This window comes from Typha angustifolia, chromosome 6, assembly GCF_048772165.1.
Source record: "Typha angustifolia cultivar Huaian chromosome 6, ASM4877216v1, whole genome shotgun sequence".
In the NCBI taxonomy this organism is placed as follows: Eukaryota; Viridiplantae; Streptophyta; class Magnoliopsida; order Poales; family Typhaceae; genus Typha; species Typha angustifolia.
The window spans coordinates 8,284,165-8,299,997 of record NC_133244.1 but is presented as its reverse complement, the minus strand read 5'-3'; the positions used below and the strand labels follow the sequence as shown (position 1 = coordinate 8,299,997).

At 41.5% G+C, this 15,833-nt stretch overlaps 4 protein-coding genes across 15 annotated transcripts; 1 reads left to right on the top strand and 3 right to left on the bottom strand.

Moving 5' to 3' along the window:
• Nucleotides 1-215: 215 nt before the first annotated feature.
• LOC140761550 (uncharacterized) lies at nt 216-2,769 on the bottom strand. Of its 2 annotated transcripts, none has more exons than XM_073098923.1 (2): nt 2,402-2,769; nt 216-1,928 (listed from the first exon to the last, which is right to left on the bottom strand). In XM_073098923.1, exons 1-2 carry the CDS (start codon nt 2,567-2,569, stop codon nt 861-863), a joined length of 1,236 nt encoding a protein of 411 aa, XP_072955024.1. In that variant the 5' UTR covers nt 2,570-2,769; the 3' UTR covers nt 216-860. The 2 variants fall into 2 exon arrangements, with proteins under 2 accessions (XP_072955024.1, XP_072955025.1); XM_073098924.1 differs by having other exon boundaries at nt 216-1,842.
• A 335-nt stretch (nt 2,770-3,104) lies between these two features.
• Nucleotides 3,105-8,937, bottom strand: LOC140761548 (pentatricopeptide repeat-containing protein At2g13600-like). Of its 11 annotated transcripts, none has more exons than XM_073098917.1 (4): nt 8,565-8,835; nt 8,263-8,352; nt 4,934-4,991; nt 3,105-4,847 (listed from the first exon to the last, which is right to left on the bottom strand). In XM_073098917.1, the coding sequence occupies exons 2-4, from the start codon at nt 8,278-8,280 to the stop codon at nt 3,301-3,303; spliced, it is 1,623 nt and encodes a 540-aa protein (XP_072955018.1). In that variant the 5' UTR covers nt 8,281-8,352; nt 8,565-8,835; the 3' UTR covers nt 3,105-3,300. The 11 variants fall into 11 exon arrangements, 10 of the variants coding, with proteins under 10 accessions (XP_072955018.1, XP_072955017.1, XP_072955020.1 ...); XM_073098916.1 differs by having other exon boundaries at nt 8,263-8,336; XM_073098919.1 differs by lacking the exon at nt 8,263-8,352.
• A 630-nt stretch (nt 8,938-9,567) lies between these two features.
• Nucleotides 9,568-10,842, top strand: LOC140761734 (protein SRC2 homolog). The gene is made up of 2 exons (XM_073099189.1): nt 9,568-10,143; nt 10,227-10,842. Exons 1-2 carry the CDS (start codon nt 9,693-9,695, stop codon nt 10,730-10,732), a joined length of 957 nt encoding a protein of 318 aa, XP_072955290.1. The 5' UTR covers nt 9,568-9,692; the 3' UTR covers nt 10,733-10,842.
• A 257-nt stretch (nt 10,843-11,099) lies between these two features.
• Nucleotides 11,100-13,117, bottom strand: LOC140761733 (pentatricopeptide repeat-containing protein At3g14730-like). The gene has a single exon (XM_073099188.1). The coding sequence runs from the start codon at nt 12,955-12,957 to the stop codon at nt 11,107-11,109; it is 1,851 nt and encodes a 616-aa protein (XP_072955289.1). The 5' UTR covers nt 12,958-13,117; the 3' UTR covers nt 11,100-11,106.
• Nucleotides 13,118-15,833: the final 2,716 nt, after the last annotated feature.

Below are 15,833 nucleotides of genomic sequence, written 5' to 3'. Positions count from 1 at the left end.
CGGATGCAATGCCTCTTCAGGTGTCTCTTTCCTGAGAGCGTACAAGGATGATGATTTTAGAACAAACTGATACTTGAACTTGTTAGCTTGCTTAATACAAATATGGGTACGAGTTAAACAATTATATGCACATATACTTTTTTGCACGAATATTTTATATCCGAACTGAATGAATATGAATAAAGGATACAAGCTCGTGCAACGACATATTATAATTATCACCAAGTACATTATCTATCTAGATTGGGAGTTCCAATTATATCAAACAGATGTGCAAGACCCAACTTTCACACCCACACCATATTAGGATAGTGTGCTGCAATCTTCTGAAGGGAAAGCTAGAAATGCAGTAGGCAAGAAGACGGATTACACTGTTGCCTCATGAATTTTTTTCTGAGGGTAATTATATCTGAGGCTGCTCCACTAAAACAGTGCTAATCCATGCCTAGAAGCAGATGTACAACTAATACAGCAGATTTTACAACTAATATGTAAGATCGAACAACAGCTCCCAGCCAGTTCAGTACTGTCTGTGCATAAATATTCACCTCACTGTACATTATAACTAGGTGTTCTCACTTCTCAATTAGCTAGATTTCTCATCAGATGTCCAGAATATTTTATTGGTAGCAGGTCAAGGAAGACTATCATCAGAACCATCTTCGTTCTGTTATCTTGTGTCTCGAAAAAAAGAAATCTTCATCAATATCCTCTGAGAACAGAGAAATACTATCTGAACTGTGCTCTTTTCTTGTTGCTCTCTGAAGCTAAAAAGTATGTAGCAGATCAAATGTTACGACAAGCTAGAATATGACCAACTAGAAATTGATGATTTTTACAAGTTCCACACCAAGCTTGCTTCATGCTCTTTCTACCTTTGATTTTGTCTTGAAGTCTTCAGGACCAAGAAGTTTTGAAGTATTTGAGTTCATCTCTTCAGAGAACTTCAATGCTAACTCAAATTTCCCAGCCTTTTTTAGATCACTGATTACAGCGCGATAAACATATATGGAGGGTTGTTGAGACTTTTTCATCTCACCGAACATATTGAGCGCATCTTCAATATGGCCTGCCCGTCCAAAACCATCAATTAGTGCGGTATAGGTTCTCAAATCCAGATTAATTCCTCTTTCAAACATTTCTGTTGCAAAAGCTTTGCAAAGATCTAACTTCCCCAGCCTCCGAAGACTATTAATCACCGTGTTGTATGTAACAATATCAGGTGCATGACCGCGTTCTTTCATTACCTCAAATTCAGACAGCATTTGATTCACCCGACCTGCCTTTCCCAATATTCCTAAAATTGTGTTAAATGTGACCACGTCCACTTTGGTATGACTATTCTTCAGTTCCTCAAATATCATCATGCTTTTATCAATTTGTCCAGACTTAGCGATAAGGAGAATGATCCTGTTCATGACTGTGGGATCTCTATCATTAGTTATTTCCAATATTACCCTGATAAACTTGAGTATCAGTTCCGAGTCATCCACCTTCTGGAAAGCCTTTGCAACATTAATATAAGAAGTTAAATCAGGAGGAAATCTAGAAAGCAGCAAATATTTGAAGATCTTGCAAAAAAGACTGAAATTATTCGCTTCACCTGCTGATTTCAAAAGGACATTATAGATATTCAAACTGAGATGGATCTGCCTGTCATGAATGTACCTCAACAAGTGAACGGCATCTGACAGGTTTCCTGATCCACAGAGTTTTTCAATATAAGCACCACAAATCTCCTTATCTGAAACTTTCTTCTCTTTCTCTGTAGATAGTAAAAGATCTAGGGCCTTAATAACCTCTCCTTCATCAACAGAACCCGACATCACTATGGATCGCCGGCTGCAGTGCATGGAGAAAAATTTACGTTCTATTGCATTGAGGAGTAGAAAGGGAGTCTGCACAAGAGGGAGGCACAAGATATACCTCTGCAGATACGAGCAAAGAGCAGGATATTATATATGTGGATATATTTAAGTAAGTGTACTATTCCATTTACCAAAATATAGAACATAACTTATAGAGAAAGTAATGATATCTAAATATTTAGAAGGAAAAAAAAATTAGGCTACATAACAGAGTAACAGTAAAGCAAAATTGGGCAAAAGTTAGAGAAAATGTTGTATTTTGGTGATCTGGATAGATTTATTTACGTCAGCTCCTCTGGAATTTTCAACCAAAACGACGCCATCGAATAGGATATCAAAGATAGGATAAAAGCAAGATGGGATAATAAATTATGGGTGCTTCTAATTTACAACATTACTAGGGTTCAGAGAACAAGAAGAGTCTAAGCAATCGAACTTTAACTACATTATCAACAAAACAGCAATGCAATACTTAGCCCAGATATCTAGCTTTGGCATCAAAATGCACGAGAGAGAGAGAGAGAGAGAACTACCCGAGAGGGGAAGGTGGAAGAAACATCAAGATAGTGACGCCCAGAAGGACTCATTTTCCCGGATTCAGCGATCAAGATAGAATTTTGGGTTCGAATCCTCACACTACAGTAAGAAATTGATCGAGATATGAGCATCGAGGAGCCATAGCAAATTTGGGAGCAGCGCATCTCTCTACCTCTCACTTCGTAAAAGGAGAAGAGGAGAGCGGAGAGCGGAGAACGGAGAGGCCCAGAGGAGAGGAGTAAGTATGCGGACTAAGAAGCCCTAAAGAAGTCGGCATCGTCTTAAGCGAAGACACGGATTTACGAGAAATCGGCAGTGTTTGTTACGTGCCACATAAGACGTCGACGAGTTCATTCTTAAGTCGCTGCCAAGAAAATAGAGAACAGATGTAAGCAAGTCGAAGCGTTCTTCTGGCAAGTACTAACATCATATATATTATATATGTATCAAGAAAACGCATCTGCTAATAATTATGAAAAAAAAAGAGAGCAAATAGTCTACAATAACTCAGACCACTCATGCGAATCAAGCAATCCACTCAGATAAGTCAGAATACATAACTATGTGCTAGTGCTGTTTGAAGTCAGAAAGACCAATCCATTCTTCATTCATCTAACATCAAATGCTAGAGTCACGTTCATCGTAGCACGCCTTTATAACAACAAAAATAAAGAGGAAGGAATCAAGAAAAAAGGAAAATAATACAACACATGCCAACTAGCCTTTCCCGATTTCAGGTAATTACTGTTCCATTCAGAATATAAATGCAGACCGACTGGGCTACGATATAACTCAACATTGCAAGCAATGTGGTATTTAATTCTAACCTAGTCATTTCCTTGGTGGGTAAGCACAAACGAGCAATTTGAAAATGTAAAGGTCGATAAGCAAATACTCAAAATATAGACCACCATCTTCTCTTTCTAGCTTCTGGAGCTCTGGTGGTCTGAGATACACGAGGCTGCTGACCATTTTGTTCCTGGATGCTGCAGTGCCTTCTCCTATCACAAGGAGGGTTTCTGAACCACAACACTAGCATAATACCAACAAGGCTAACGATTGGAGCAGTAGCAAGAAGCCACCATCCATTTCTGCCACCCCATCCATTAGATCTCCTGGCGACCTGGTTAACTTCCTCAAGTCTGCCCTCCTCAATTTCAACGTTACTCACAGTAAGGGCTTCCTCAGCCTCTGCCACATTAGTTACATCATATGAGATTTCCTCAGTCATGTACTGCTGCTGAGTCGTGTGTGTTTCACCTCTGTTCATCATGTGTCTCTTTGCCGTCTCATATTCAGGGTCATCCGTAGGAAGCTCATACCGGCAAACTGGACATGAATTTCTTGTACTCAACCATGGCAGGATACATGATGGGTGGTATAGGTGCAAACAAGGAAGCTGCTTTGCTTCTGTATTGATGGATAAAGAATCCTTGCAGACAGGACAAATCAAACTACCATTTTTCTCATAATGCTTTCGGGAAATAACAACAGAAGGTAAGCGTGCCACAAAAGATGCTGCTGCTGGTGGTGCCCCTCTTCTTGAGCCATCATTTTCAGCAAGTTGCTCAAGCAGCTCCTCAAACCGCCTTGCATCAACGTAGTCATCTGGATTGCCAAGAAAAGCTGGTCTTATTTCAGATTCCTCTAAGTCGGCAAATATATCAGCATAATAAACACCTTGGCTACCCCGCATCCTCCAATGAAGCCATGCACCATCTTGAGGCTCTCTCTCACCAGTAGCGCTTGGACTAGCATTAGAAGTCTGGAATTGCTGGTGTGGCTCCATAAGTCCAGTAGTTTCATCAAAATCAGCCTCTTCCCATTCCTCCTCTTCTTCATTTTGGTCATCTGAGTTCCACTGATCAAGGCCCGCATGCATTGGATCTATATCTGTATCTGTGTAGATATAACTCTCATTGTCAAGTTGAATCAACATGTCTCTATCAAGTAAACTATTTCTGTCCAAAGAAGCATCCGAGTCTCCTCCATAGCCACCAAAACTGACGTTGGAGTCACTCTCACCAAACACAGAGTCCATCTGATCAGCACCATCACTCTCATTATCAGAAGATGCCCTCCATCTCCGGGACCTGCTTGGAGTACCATTATAAGTCATTCGATGCCTCGGAACAAAGGAGGAATCACCATCGGCTTCATGACTCTGGCTTGCCAAGTTGATCAGATAGGAGATCCGCTGAGAGAATGAATCCTCAGTTGACTCATACCTCCTGAACCTGGACCTTCTCCCTTGTTGCCTTCTCCGACGAATATCTCTTATGCCCACACTTCTCTCATTATTATCATTGAGAACCACCATCTTACATTCTCTGCATATGAATATTGCTTCAAAACCATCATTTACCTCTATATCTAGAGAGAAAGATCTTCTGCACATTAAGCATTGAACTTCTTCTTGGCTAGATTCAGCATCCATCTGTGCTGTGTCAGGGAATACATTAATTACATCCAAATATTCATATAATAAATAATAACTAGACTAAGAAGAGTGAAGAATAGAAAAGTACCCTCTATAAGATGCTGGATCTGAAAATATTGATCAGATGGATATTCTTGAAGAAAAGCCTATCAAAGAAAAGGAGAAAGTGTCATGTCATTTTTGAAGGAAAAATATTATGGAATATAATGAATATATCATTCAGATGATATGCACAAAAAGATTGTTTATGCCCACAATGGCACATATAATCATAATGAATTCATTGCCTCAAGCAAACCAGACACCAGACGGCAAGATTTCATTCGGAACAGAAAAACACTGATAATTCAATGGAGTCAAAATGCAGGGAAGATAGGCCATCAAAATTGAATGTCCATAATGAACTCCATAACGTATGCCCCCATAGCACAAGCTAACAAATTGACATAAAACAGCTACCACAATGAACTCACTGGTTACTACACCCTGCTTGGATGCGAAGCAAACAATGATAATTGATATCCCTCTAAAAGTGGAGAGGATCCTGGTACCAAAGCAGACACTTTGAAGATCGTCTCTACACAAACAAGCATGCCATGCTTAGTCCCAGTAAGTGGTGGCAATCCATGGAGAATCCCCTCGTTCAAATCCTCCACAAGTGCAGAGACACCACTACCTCAGATTCAACCTAGTATAGACCTCCCTTAGGTCCATCAATGGCTAGATTTGTATTTCATAATAAAAACCCAAATGGAAACAAGGCCACAAGGGTATGGAAGAAGAGCTCAAAAAGAATGACTGTGTCTTTCTCCGCCTTCAAACATGTTGGCATAGATGTTCCAGAGTGTTGCATAGATTGAGTTCATTAAGAGGTGTTCTCTATCAGCTGAGAGAAACCGATGCTTTTGACACCTTATCTCAATGCAACTCCATCCAGGATCTTTCATAAGCTTCTTCGCCCTTACTATTGCCCTCACTTGAGCTACATCTTCCCATATTCCAGCTGCAGCGTATGTCTTAGCCAATGCAACATGAGCAGAGGAGTTATATGGTTCCAGATGAAAGATGTGTTCAGCAGCTATTCTACCAATAACATGATTTCCATGAATTTTGCAGGCACCAAGCAGTGCTCCCCAGACAACTATATCAGGTTCCATTGGCATGCATCTAATAATAGCTTCAGCTTCATGCAGATGACCAGCTCGGCCAAGAAGATCCACCATGCAAGCATAATGCTCCTTGGTAGGAACTATACCAAAATCCTTCATCTCCTCAAAGAATTCCTGACCTCTCTTGACCTCTCCCATATGACTGCAAGCTGATAGTAAGCTTATGAATGTGACGTGGTTTGGCCCCAATCCAGACTCTCGCATCTTCTTGTAGAAACTTAAGACTTGGTTTCCTTGCCCATTATGTGAATATCCTGTCAATAGTGCATTCCAAGTTATCATGTCAGGGCTGTTAATGCTCTTGAAGACCCTCTCTGCTTCATTGAGACCTCCACATTTTCCGTATACTGAAATCAATGCATTCCCTACTCCTAAATCAGACTCAAACCCTCTTTTGACAGTTCTGCAGTGAATTACGCTGGCCTGCTCTAGTGCTCCAACACTAGCACAAGCACTCAGAGCACAGTTATATGAGAAGCAGTCAGGTTTAATCTCTGATTGTTCCATCTCATAGAAGAATGTCAGTGCTGATAGATTATTCATTCCAAACATGAAGCCATTTTCTAAACTTTTATCATTCTGAAGATAGCCAAACATCATTGTGTTCCAAGATATTAGGTTCTTTTCTGGCATCCTATCAAATGTATGACTAGCTTCATTGATATCATCATTAGAAACATAAGCAGCCACCAGTGCTGTCCATGAAATTACGTCATGCAAAGGCATCATGTCAAATACTAAACAAGCATCTTTAATGTTTCCTTGCTCACCATACATGGTTATCAAAGAATTTCCTATGGAAGTATCAGACTGTAAGCCTTGTTTCATCACATATGCATGAACTATCTTGCCATTTCTTGTATACTGTTTTTCTGAACACCCAGTGAGGAGACTTGTGAAAGTGAAGCAGTTCGGACTTGTGCCCTCCTTGATCATATGGACAAACAGACCAAGTGCTTTATCTTTCATTCTTTTCTGGACACAGCCAGAAATCATAACATTCCAAGACATTACATTCCTTTCCTGCATTCCGTTAAATATCTGTTCAGCCTCCAAAATTTTCCCGTTTTGAGCATAGGCAGCCATTAGGATTGAACATGAAACAACATTGTGTTCTGTGATCTCACCAAAAGCTTTCTCAACATCCAGAAGATCTCCAGATTTGCCATAAAGATCCATCAAAGTGCATTGGACGAATATGCTCTTTAACCACCCCGATTTAACTAAGAAACCATGAAGTTCCTGACCATTCTCCAGTTGTTGGAGGCACGTGCATGCCTTCAAAACTGCAAGAAATGTCATCTTATTAGGAACTTCACCTTGCACCCTCATTTTGTGGAATAACTCCAATGCCATTTCATCACACCCGTCTCTCTGATATCCATTGATTATTGCATTCCAAGAAACCAAGTTTCTACATGGCATCTTGTTGAACCAATCCATGGCATTCTCTAAACAACCATTTCCTGCATAACCAGAAACCATCACTGTCCATGAGTATACATCCCTTTCACTCATGTTAAAGAATACCCTTTCTGCATCGCCCATATTTCCACACTTAACATAAAAATTAATGAGTGCATTGCTCGCCGCAACATCAAAAGGTAGATTCTTTTTAACTATAAAAGCATGGATTTGCTTTCCTTCATCCAATGCAAGTAGGTTGGCGGAGATGGATAGTACATTTGAAAGAACGAATTCATCTGGGTCAAAAGTCCATCTCTGAAATTTCCTAAATAATTGTAGACCTTCAGAATGGTAGCCATCACGGGCGCACCGGGATATCATGGCACTCAACCCATCTGGATTTCTTTCATTCTTAGTGCCGCTAAAGATTGCTTGACTTTTGACAGCAAGAATTGCTCTGCAGGGTGAGCTGGTTATGGCCTTTGCGGTGGTAATCCTTGGATAGGGCATTTTGTCGAGCATTCATAAGGAACTACCAGGCGTTGGTGGAAGTACTAAACCCAGCAATAAGGGAGGTCCAGATGAGGTTGAACCCAAGGTAGCCTCTGACATTTGCATAGGATCAAATAGAGGGGATTCTCTATGGATCACCACCACTTATTGGGACTAGGCATAGCATGCCTCTTTGTGTAAAGACAAGCTTCAATAACTGACTGCTTTAGTACCAGGATCCTCTCAAGTACTCTTAGATGACACCAAACAATCAATTGGCAGAAACGCAATCAATCGACAACAATGATGTCCCTCTAAAATGAAAAAATGGGGAAGAGTAAGAATGTGCCATTTTTTTTCTGCTCATTTAGCAGCTCATCCAACGTTCCTGATGCCGGCATGAAACGCTCGGAGCTGCTCAACCTATGTATTCATACCCCTATTATCAACTTTAACATATAAATCAATCAACCATCCTATCACATAAAAATCTACAAAAGTACAAAAAATGAGAAGAAAAAGAATAGAAATTCCTGTTTTCACGATTAAGAATTTACAACCTTGCAATAGCCAGATCAAAGTACACATCATCTTATCAAGATCTAAAACAATATATCCTATCTAATCCATTCAGATAGCATAACTTCTTACCTCACCGCAGAATAGCCTCCATTAGATCTCTTGAGAAGCTCAATACCTGAATCAGGACCCGAGATTGAGCGAATATCGATCGGATAAGGATCTAAAGCTGGACGGATGGCTGTCAAGATCTAGGGTGGGTTTCTTATTTCTGGTTCTCGAATCCTTCCCTCGCGAGGCAACTCGATCTGATAGAATCTTAAAAGGGGTTCGGGATTTCGAAATCACGAATTCGCGAGAGAGGAGGACGAAGAGGTCTTCGGATCGGCATCGATTAATTCTTTTACCAGACTAAAAATAAATAGCCATTTGGGCGAGCACGAAACGATTCTGTTCGTACACAATGTCGAAGCTTTTGTTAAAACTCCTTCTCCAGCCAAGTGATGCGACGCTTAAATGATGAAAAGCGAAGGTTTGAGAAGAGGTGTCAGATATCGTTGTGCATAGAGTTTTAAGAGAGCGTTTTGATGCGAGCGTATTACTAATTAAATGAAAAGCTAGATAAAAAATAATAATTGTGCACGGTTTCAAATAAACAAACGGAGTCTGGACTGCAATCCACGCTCATTCCTGAAATACTCTGATTCTTTTTTTGTAATTAAAAGATTCATTAAAAATTAAGTGAAAAACTCAAAGAATAGTTAGATAAACTTAATCTAATATAATTTATAATCCCTATTAGAGACCAGATGAGAATGTTTAATATTTATGTCTCTGAAATACTCTCCACAACTCCGCAGATTGGTTATGGCTGAGTGTTTTAAGGTGATTTTTATTTACATTTATGTTTGGTAACTTTGGTTGCAATACTTGAATAACGAATATTGCTTACCATCGGATTACTCTTTTGTGCAAGTCCACTCGATTTTGGGCTGAAACAAAAGACAAGGCCCAAGTAAAGTGAAAGGAGGGTGGGCTACTTCGTTTAGTGCGTTATAGATTGGCATTAGATTCTTCTAGCTAGAGGAGTAAGCAGAGAGATAGAGATGCCTTCAACTTTCCTTCTTGGAGAAAGAATCTCTGTGTTAAGAGGTAAAGCGATCTTTCTGGGATGCCAAAGTGCACACATACTGTTCTCCTTTTCTTGTCCTCATCCGACCAAAAATTTACCATAATCGTTTCACGAATTGTTTGGGAAGAATGGCAAATATTTGCATAGAGGTGTGCATCATATCTGCCCGAGGCCTTGGCCACAGATCTTCTCTCTTGAGGCCCCAGTGGTTTGCTGTTGGGTGGATTGATTCAAACAACAAGTACTGCACAAAGATAGACACATCCAAGAGCCCAAACCCAACTTGGAACACCAAGTTCTCAGTTTCCATTGACGAGAGAGACACCAGCTTGCAAAACTTGTCACTAACTGTGGAAGTTTATAGGAGAGAGCCGATTTTCTTAGGGGAACATCTGCAAGGAGCTGCAACTGTTCAGTTGAAGGAGTTTCTGGCAAGGTCTGCGCGAGATGTGGAACCATCAGGAGTTGAGGAGACTGGAAGTTTTCAGCTGAGGAAGAGGAATTCGGGGAAGTCGCAAGGACTGGTTGATATCTCCATTCGCATCTCTAAGGAGAGAGAGGGATTTGGTTCCCATTCAGGTTTTATTTTGAAACTTAGAATGACTAAAAACTTTGAATCAGTAGCTTGTAGCTTGTTTTCATCTGAAAATTATAATTTGCAGGTCCACAAGAAGGTTTCACATACTCATCAGATCAGAAGGATGGCATCACACTAGCTTTAGAAGATGGGCCAATATATACTTATCCTACCAGACCTCAACCACCTCCATTGGGCCAATTTGGAGGCTACAACCAGACCGGTCATCCTTACGGCAAGCCCACGCCGGCCCCGGTAAACCATCAAAATCCGTCTACATCTAGCACAGGATACCCCAGACGTACAACTCCGCCGCCGCCGCCGCCGCCTTCCAATGCTGGTTTCCTGCCGACGTTATTCCCTGCACCACCGAACCGACTTCCGGAGCACTACATCAATGTACCACCGAATAGGACTGTAGGCCAGGCCGGCGGACCGGGCTTCGGGATGGGTCTCGGAGCGGGAGCCCTGGCAGCCGGAGCTGTGATATTTGGCGATGACTTCTTGTCAGGGTCGAGCTTTCCGGCGAGTCTTAGTGGTGGTGGTGGTGGTGGCGGCAGCCTCATTGTATCCACTGACCCTCCTTTCTAGCGTTTTAACTGAAAAAAATATATTAACAGTTTAAAAAATTGAAAATGAAATCAAAGTTCTAGCCCACACAGTGGATGAATAAGTGGACTCGAGAGTCAAGACCTTCTAGTAGACTAGTAGTAATTATCTGAGACAGCAATCAATGCTAATCTGCTAAAAGTTACACTTGATCATATATGTTCATATCCTTTTCTATTTTCTTAGAAACTTCAACAGTACAAGATAAGCAATAAATCTTGCAAATAAAACCTTGCTGTAACCAATAAATTTATTTTGGTTAGAAATTGCTGTGCTAAATTAGCACTTGGCAGTCTAGCATTGGCTGCCGAATGATAAATCTTCAGCCAATTTGTATAAGATCTGCTGCAATTCCCTCAATCACCATGCAATGTCCTCTCCATGCCCATATCAGGCACGTATCCACACTCCCTCATCCTCCCTACTAGCCTATGCAACATCTCATAGATTCCCTCCATTGCGGGATGCTCCCTATCGCCACTCACAAATGCATGCACTCCTCCTCCCTCCTCTGCTCCAACCTCCACCCAACTACACCCGGGCGCCGCCTTCCTGACCCCTCTCCTCCTCATCTCCCCTCTCACCTCCTCCACCTCCCCGTAGCTTCCCCCCGACCCGCACGCATTGGCGAGCAGCACCCAACCCCCGCTCCCCACTTCCTCTTGTTCTAGATCCCCTATCTTCTTCGCCGCCTCCTTTGCTCTCCCTGCCTCACCGTGCGTCCGGCACGACGCCAGGTATACCCTCCACGCCCCAGCTCCGGCATCTCCTGCGGCCTCCGCCACCTCTTTCGCCTCGTCCAGCCTCCCCGCGCGCCCCAACATGTCCGCCGCACATGCGTAGTGATCCGGCCCGGGCGTCACCCCGAAATCCTCTCTCATCCTCATTAGCAAACCTCGTCCCTCGTCCACGAGACCGGCGTGGCTGCAAGCCGCCAATGTTCCTAACAACGTCACCTCGTCCGGCACCAAATGCTCGGCCATCGTCATCCGGTTGAATAATTCTACAGCTTCTCTGCCGCGCCCGTGTGAGGCGTACCCATCGATCATGATGTTCCACGATGCGACGTCCCTCTGGGGCATTTTGTCGAACACCAGGCGCGCATCCTTTAATGCGCCGCTCTTGGCGTACATGTCGGCCAGCGCATTGCTTGCAAAAACGTCCATTACGCTGGCCATGCCGCTCGTGACCATGTAGGAATGGAACCTGCGGCCGAGCCGCAGAGCCGCCATGTGTGCACAGGCAGGGAGGACAGCTGCCATGGTCACAGCATCTGGCAACAAACCGAGCCGCCGCATCCGGCCAAAGAGCCGCAAAGCGCCGACGTGGTCAGCCGAATACTGGAGAGCAGAGAGCATCGAATTCCAAGAAAAGATATCCCTTTCTCCATCAACCATTGTCTCGAACACTTTCGTCGCATCACCTACCTTATGACACTTTCCATACAAATCAATTAGCGCATTTCCAACAGCCGCCTCGCCGTCATGCCCAGCCTTTGTAACAAAAGCATGCATCTTTCTCCCATTTCTCAAATCTGCCATCGCCGTAAACACCGATAAGATCCCCGTTGCAGTAAACTTACTAGGCACCACCCCTTCTCCAACCATCATGTAGAAATACTCCAATGCCAAACCAAACAAACCCATCTGTGCGAACCCATTAACCATCGCATTCCACAGCACCACATCCCTGACTGGCAATTCATCAAACACCTTTCTTGCCTCCTCCACAAACCCCATTTTCAGATACGAATGGACCAACGCGCTCGCAGTAAACACCTCCTCGTCAAGACCAACCTTGACAGTTCCTCCATGGATCATTCCGAGACTCTGGACAGAACCAATCTCGGCGCAGGCCTTGATGGTCCACGGAAACGTGAACTCGTCGGGGGCCTCATGGGCTTCCCGACGGAGGCGGAGGAAGAGCTGGAGAGCAGAAAAGGGGAGGGAGTTGGATGCGAGCGCGGCGATGGCGGCGTTGAAGGCGAAGAGGTTCGGGGGTTGGTGGGGGAAGGACCGGAACGCGGCGAGGGAAAGAGAAGGGAGGGAGAGCCGAGAGTAAAGGGAGATGAGGGTGGTGAGGGCGAATGGGGAGACGTGGAGGCCGGAGGTGATGAGGTAACCGTGGAGTTCGCGAGCTTTGGAGAGGTGGCCAAGGCGGCCGCAGAGCTGGAGGTGGAAGACGAGGGTTGCGAGGTTGACAGTCATGTTAATAGGGCGACATTTCAATTTGGAACGTTGGGTTTAAAAAAAAAAACCAAGGCAATAAAGAAAAAGGCAAAATAATGGGGAGTAATAGTAATAAGCACAAAAGGAAGGGTGTAAACTATAAATTGATTACGTTTTGAACCACCACACCATGCGAAGCCCGAAAACCCAATGAACTTTAGGTCTGGTTGGGCCTTAATCTCGCACATTTCAGACTTAGTTTCCTTTTTGATTTGTTTTTTGATACGATACGTAAACTTATATAGTTGTATAATCTCACCAAAGCAATGTTTTATGGAAAGCCATTGTGGGCCTCAGCTGAGTCACAGAGAGAGACCCTCAACATGTCCACTAGAAATGCCTGTGAAGAGGAGCTTGCAGGAGGGAGGGACAAACAACTGCAACTGCAAGAATCCTGAGCAAAGAATTCCCATCCAAATTGAGCTTTGTAGAGCCAGCATGAGAAGGAGCCCAATTACGTACGGTGATAGCAATTGTCATCAAACCTGAATGAGATAGAGTGATATCTTTACAAGATATTCCAAGATGTCTTCAGTTGGGGTAGTGAATGAGAAGATGATCAATATCCTCTGTCTTGTTCGTGCACAGTGGACACTCTGGCATTTGGAAAAATATTTTAAGTGAAGTCTGACAACGACCTCCAAATGATATGCCAATCATCTATGTAAGGCTTAGAATTTAGAAATCTAAAAGGCAGTAGTGGTATGGTGGCCAACAGACTCAAATCCACTTATCTTAGCCTGGAAGAGAAACATGAATCTATTATGAACAAATGACCTGACACAATGCACAGTCCAACCACCTCTATTAAGAAACCAAAGACTTTTTATGTACTTCGTCCAACATAGTTGTTGAATACAATTCACCATCCCCAATAATTTTTGAAGTAAACTCTCCTAAGTATGAAAAGTGGGTCATTAAAGTCTGTACAAATCACCAAACTTGTTAGTAGCTTACACACTGTTTTCCGTCCTTGTTCGGCATAAGTAAGTTTGACCTAAATTATAAGTAGATCCATCGCTCTCAACCAGCAAAGCTCACTTCGAGAATCATGTAAGTTATCACCGTCGCGAAAAATGAGCGAGAAAACTTAATAATGTTATCCAAGATAAAAGAGGGACAAGAGAATTACTCACTAGATAAGTTGGGAGGGCCAAAATGATCAAAATAATGTGACATATTTTTTTATTAAGGAAAAGTGAAAACTTAATAATATCCGAATTATATAGATACAAAAATATTCTTTCCAAATAACATGAAAGCTATTTATATCCTCCCTTAGATTGCTCGTTTGGCACGTAGACCGAATAAAAAGGGTTATCTGAGAAAAACCCTGCATTATTCCCAAAATTTATGCCAAATGTAAGATAAGCAGATAAAAACAATATTAAAAGTGGCCCCTATCATGATATATTTTATCCCAACTTTTATCTACCTTTTAGCCGAAAGACTATTCTATGGCTTTGCCCTCTCCAGTAATATTTAAAATGTATTACCGAATTATAATACGACTAATAAAATTATTAAATTATAACATGACCATAATATAATATATTAGATATGTTTTTCCACCAGAAATTTTAAAAATAATCATTATATGATAATATAATAGTTGTAAGATAAAATCATAATTTCTATATAAATTTAAACTTTCCTATCATTTCCGATATAAAAAAAAAGGCAAACATTATATTAATTTAGGGGAAAAAATCAATAACATCAATTGATCGTTTTTATTCCTTATCTTAACTATTATAACTAAATATCATCTTATCCTATACTATTTTCTAACACTTTTTTCCTTTCCATTCTCAACCAAACACCCAACAAAAATTAGATTAAAATTTCCTTTATCTCAATTTCAATGTTTCCCTAAATTTCTTGTCAATTGTGTAGTAAAGTTATTTTTCTCCATTGTACTTTTTTTTCGTAATCTTGGAATAAATTGAATAGAAAGATCAAGAGGTGAGAAGGAAAAAGAGCAACATGAAATAATAGAAGAATAGGCAGTGTATACAATCAGCAAAGGTTAATCCATGACAAATCCAATAATATTTTTTATACACTAATATTCTTCCAGCAACCTCTACTTCATGACAACATCACCATATTCCATCTCTCCACTACAAATAAATGGTAAGAGGGCATGAGAAAAGAATAATTGTGCACCATAAATTTCTTCAGCTGCATATGATTACCATTATATACATGACATAATCTAATTCCATTTCCACACTTCAAATAAGTATTCCAGTCCACACAAAAAGAAGAAGAAAAAAGGCAGCAAAAGTCTCTTTTGAGGTAGAAGATCAAAGAAGAAGAAGAAAAAAGAGTGAAAGAAATGGAATAAGTTAAGCTCTTGCATGTGTCAAATGGGCAGTAAAAACCTCTTGTAAGTACTGCAATGAGAATAGTCTAATAACATTCCATTAGCTTACTGTAAAAGCATTTGAGGACCACTAAGTAGTAAGTACGCATGAGTTAAGATAACCCTAAAGACAATTTCCATAAATGGAAACCAAACAACTTGTCACCCTACCTCCGAGTGGGCTTTTTACATAGGCAACCTGCCTATTTTTAGAAAGTCTCAGACCTAACCTGAACCACCCTAGATCTCAAGCAGAATCCATTAATCTAAGCAAAGCTTCTTTGAATAGGAGCCCATTCCAAGAATATACTACTAAAATAGACAACTTGGCGAAGGTGCATCGTTAAGAAAATGAGGTGAACTGTACTTCCACCTCATGATGCATAAATATGTATGCTGATCTATCCCTGAGAGGGGGGGGAAAGAAAAAGAATCAAATAAAATAACCCTTATGAGCACACCTTCCTAAGTTAATTAAGGTAGAGAG

Bases quoted from the DNA above. Each gene is read 5' to 3' on its own strand.
- LOC140761550 (XM_073098923.1), bottom strand. From the start codon at position 2,569: ATGCGCTGCTCCCAAATTTGCTATGGCTCCTCGATGCTCATATCTCGA. The intron at 1,929-2,401 runs GTAGTTCTCTCT...TCGTATCTGCAG, and splicing joins CTTCCACCTTCCCCTCTCGG to AGGTATATCTTGTGCCTCCC.
- LOC140761548 (XM_073098914.1), bottom strand. From the start codon at position 7,943: ATGCTCGACAAAATGCCCTATCCAAGGATTACCACCGCAAAGGCCATA.
- LOC140761734 (XM_073099189.1), top strand. From the start codon at position 9,693: ATGGCAAATATTTGCATAGAGGTGTGCATCATATCTGCCCGAGGCCTT. The intron at 10,144-10,226 runs GTTTTATTTTGA...TATAATTTGCAG, and splicing joins GGGATTTGGTTCCCATTCAG to GTCCACAAGAAGGTTTCACA.
- LOC140761733 (XM_073099188.1), bottom strand. From the start codon at position 12,957: ATGACTGTCAACCTCGCAACCCTCGTCTTCCACCTCCAGCTCTGCGGC.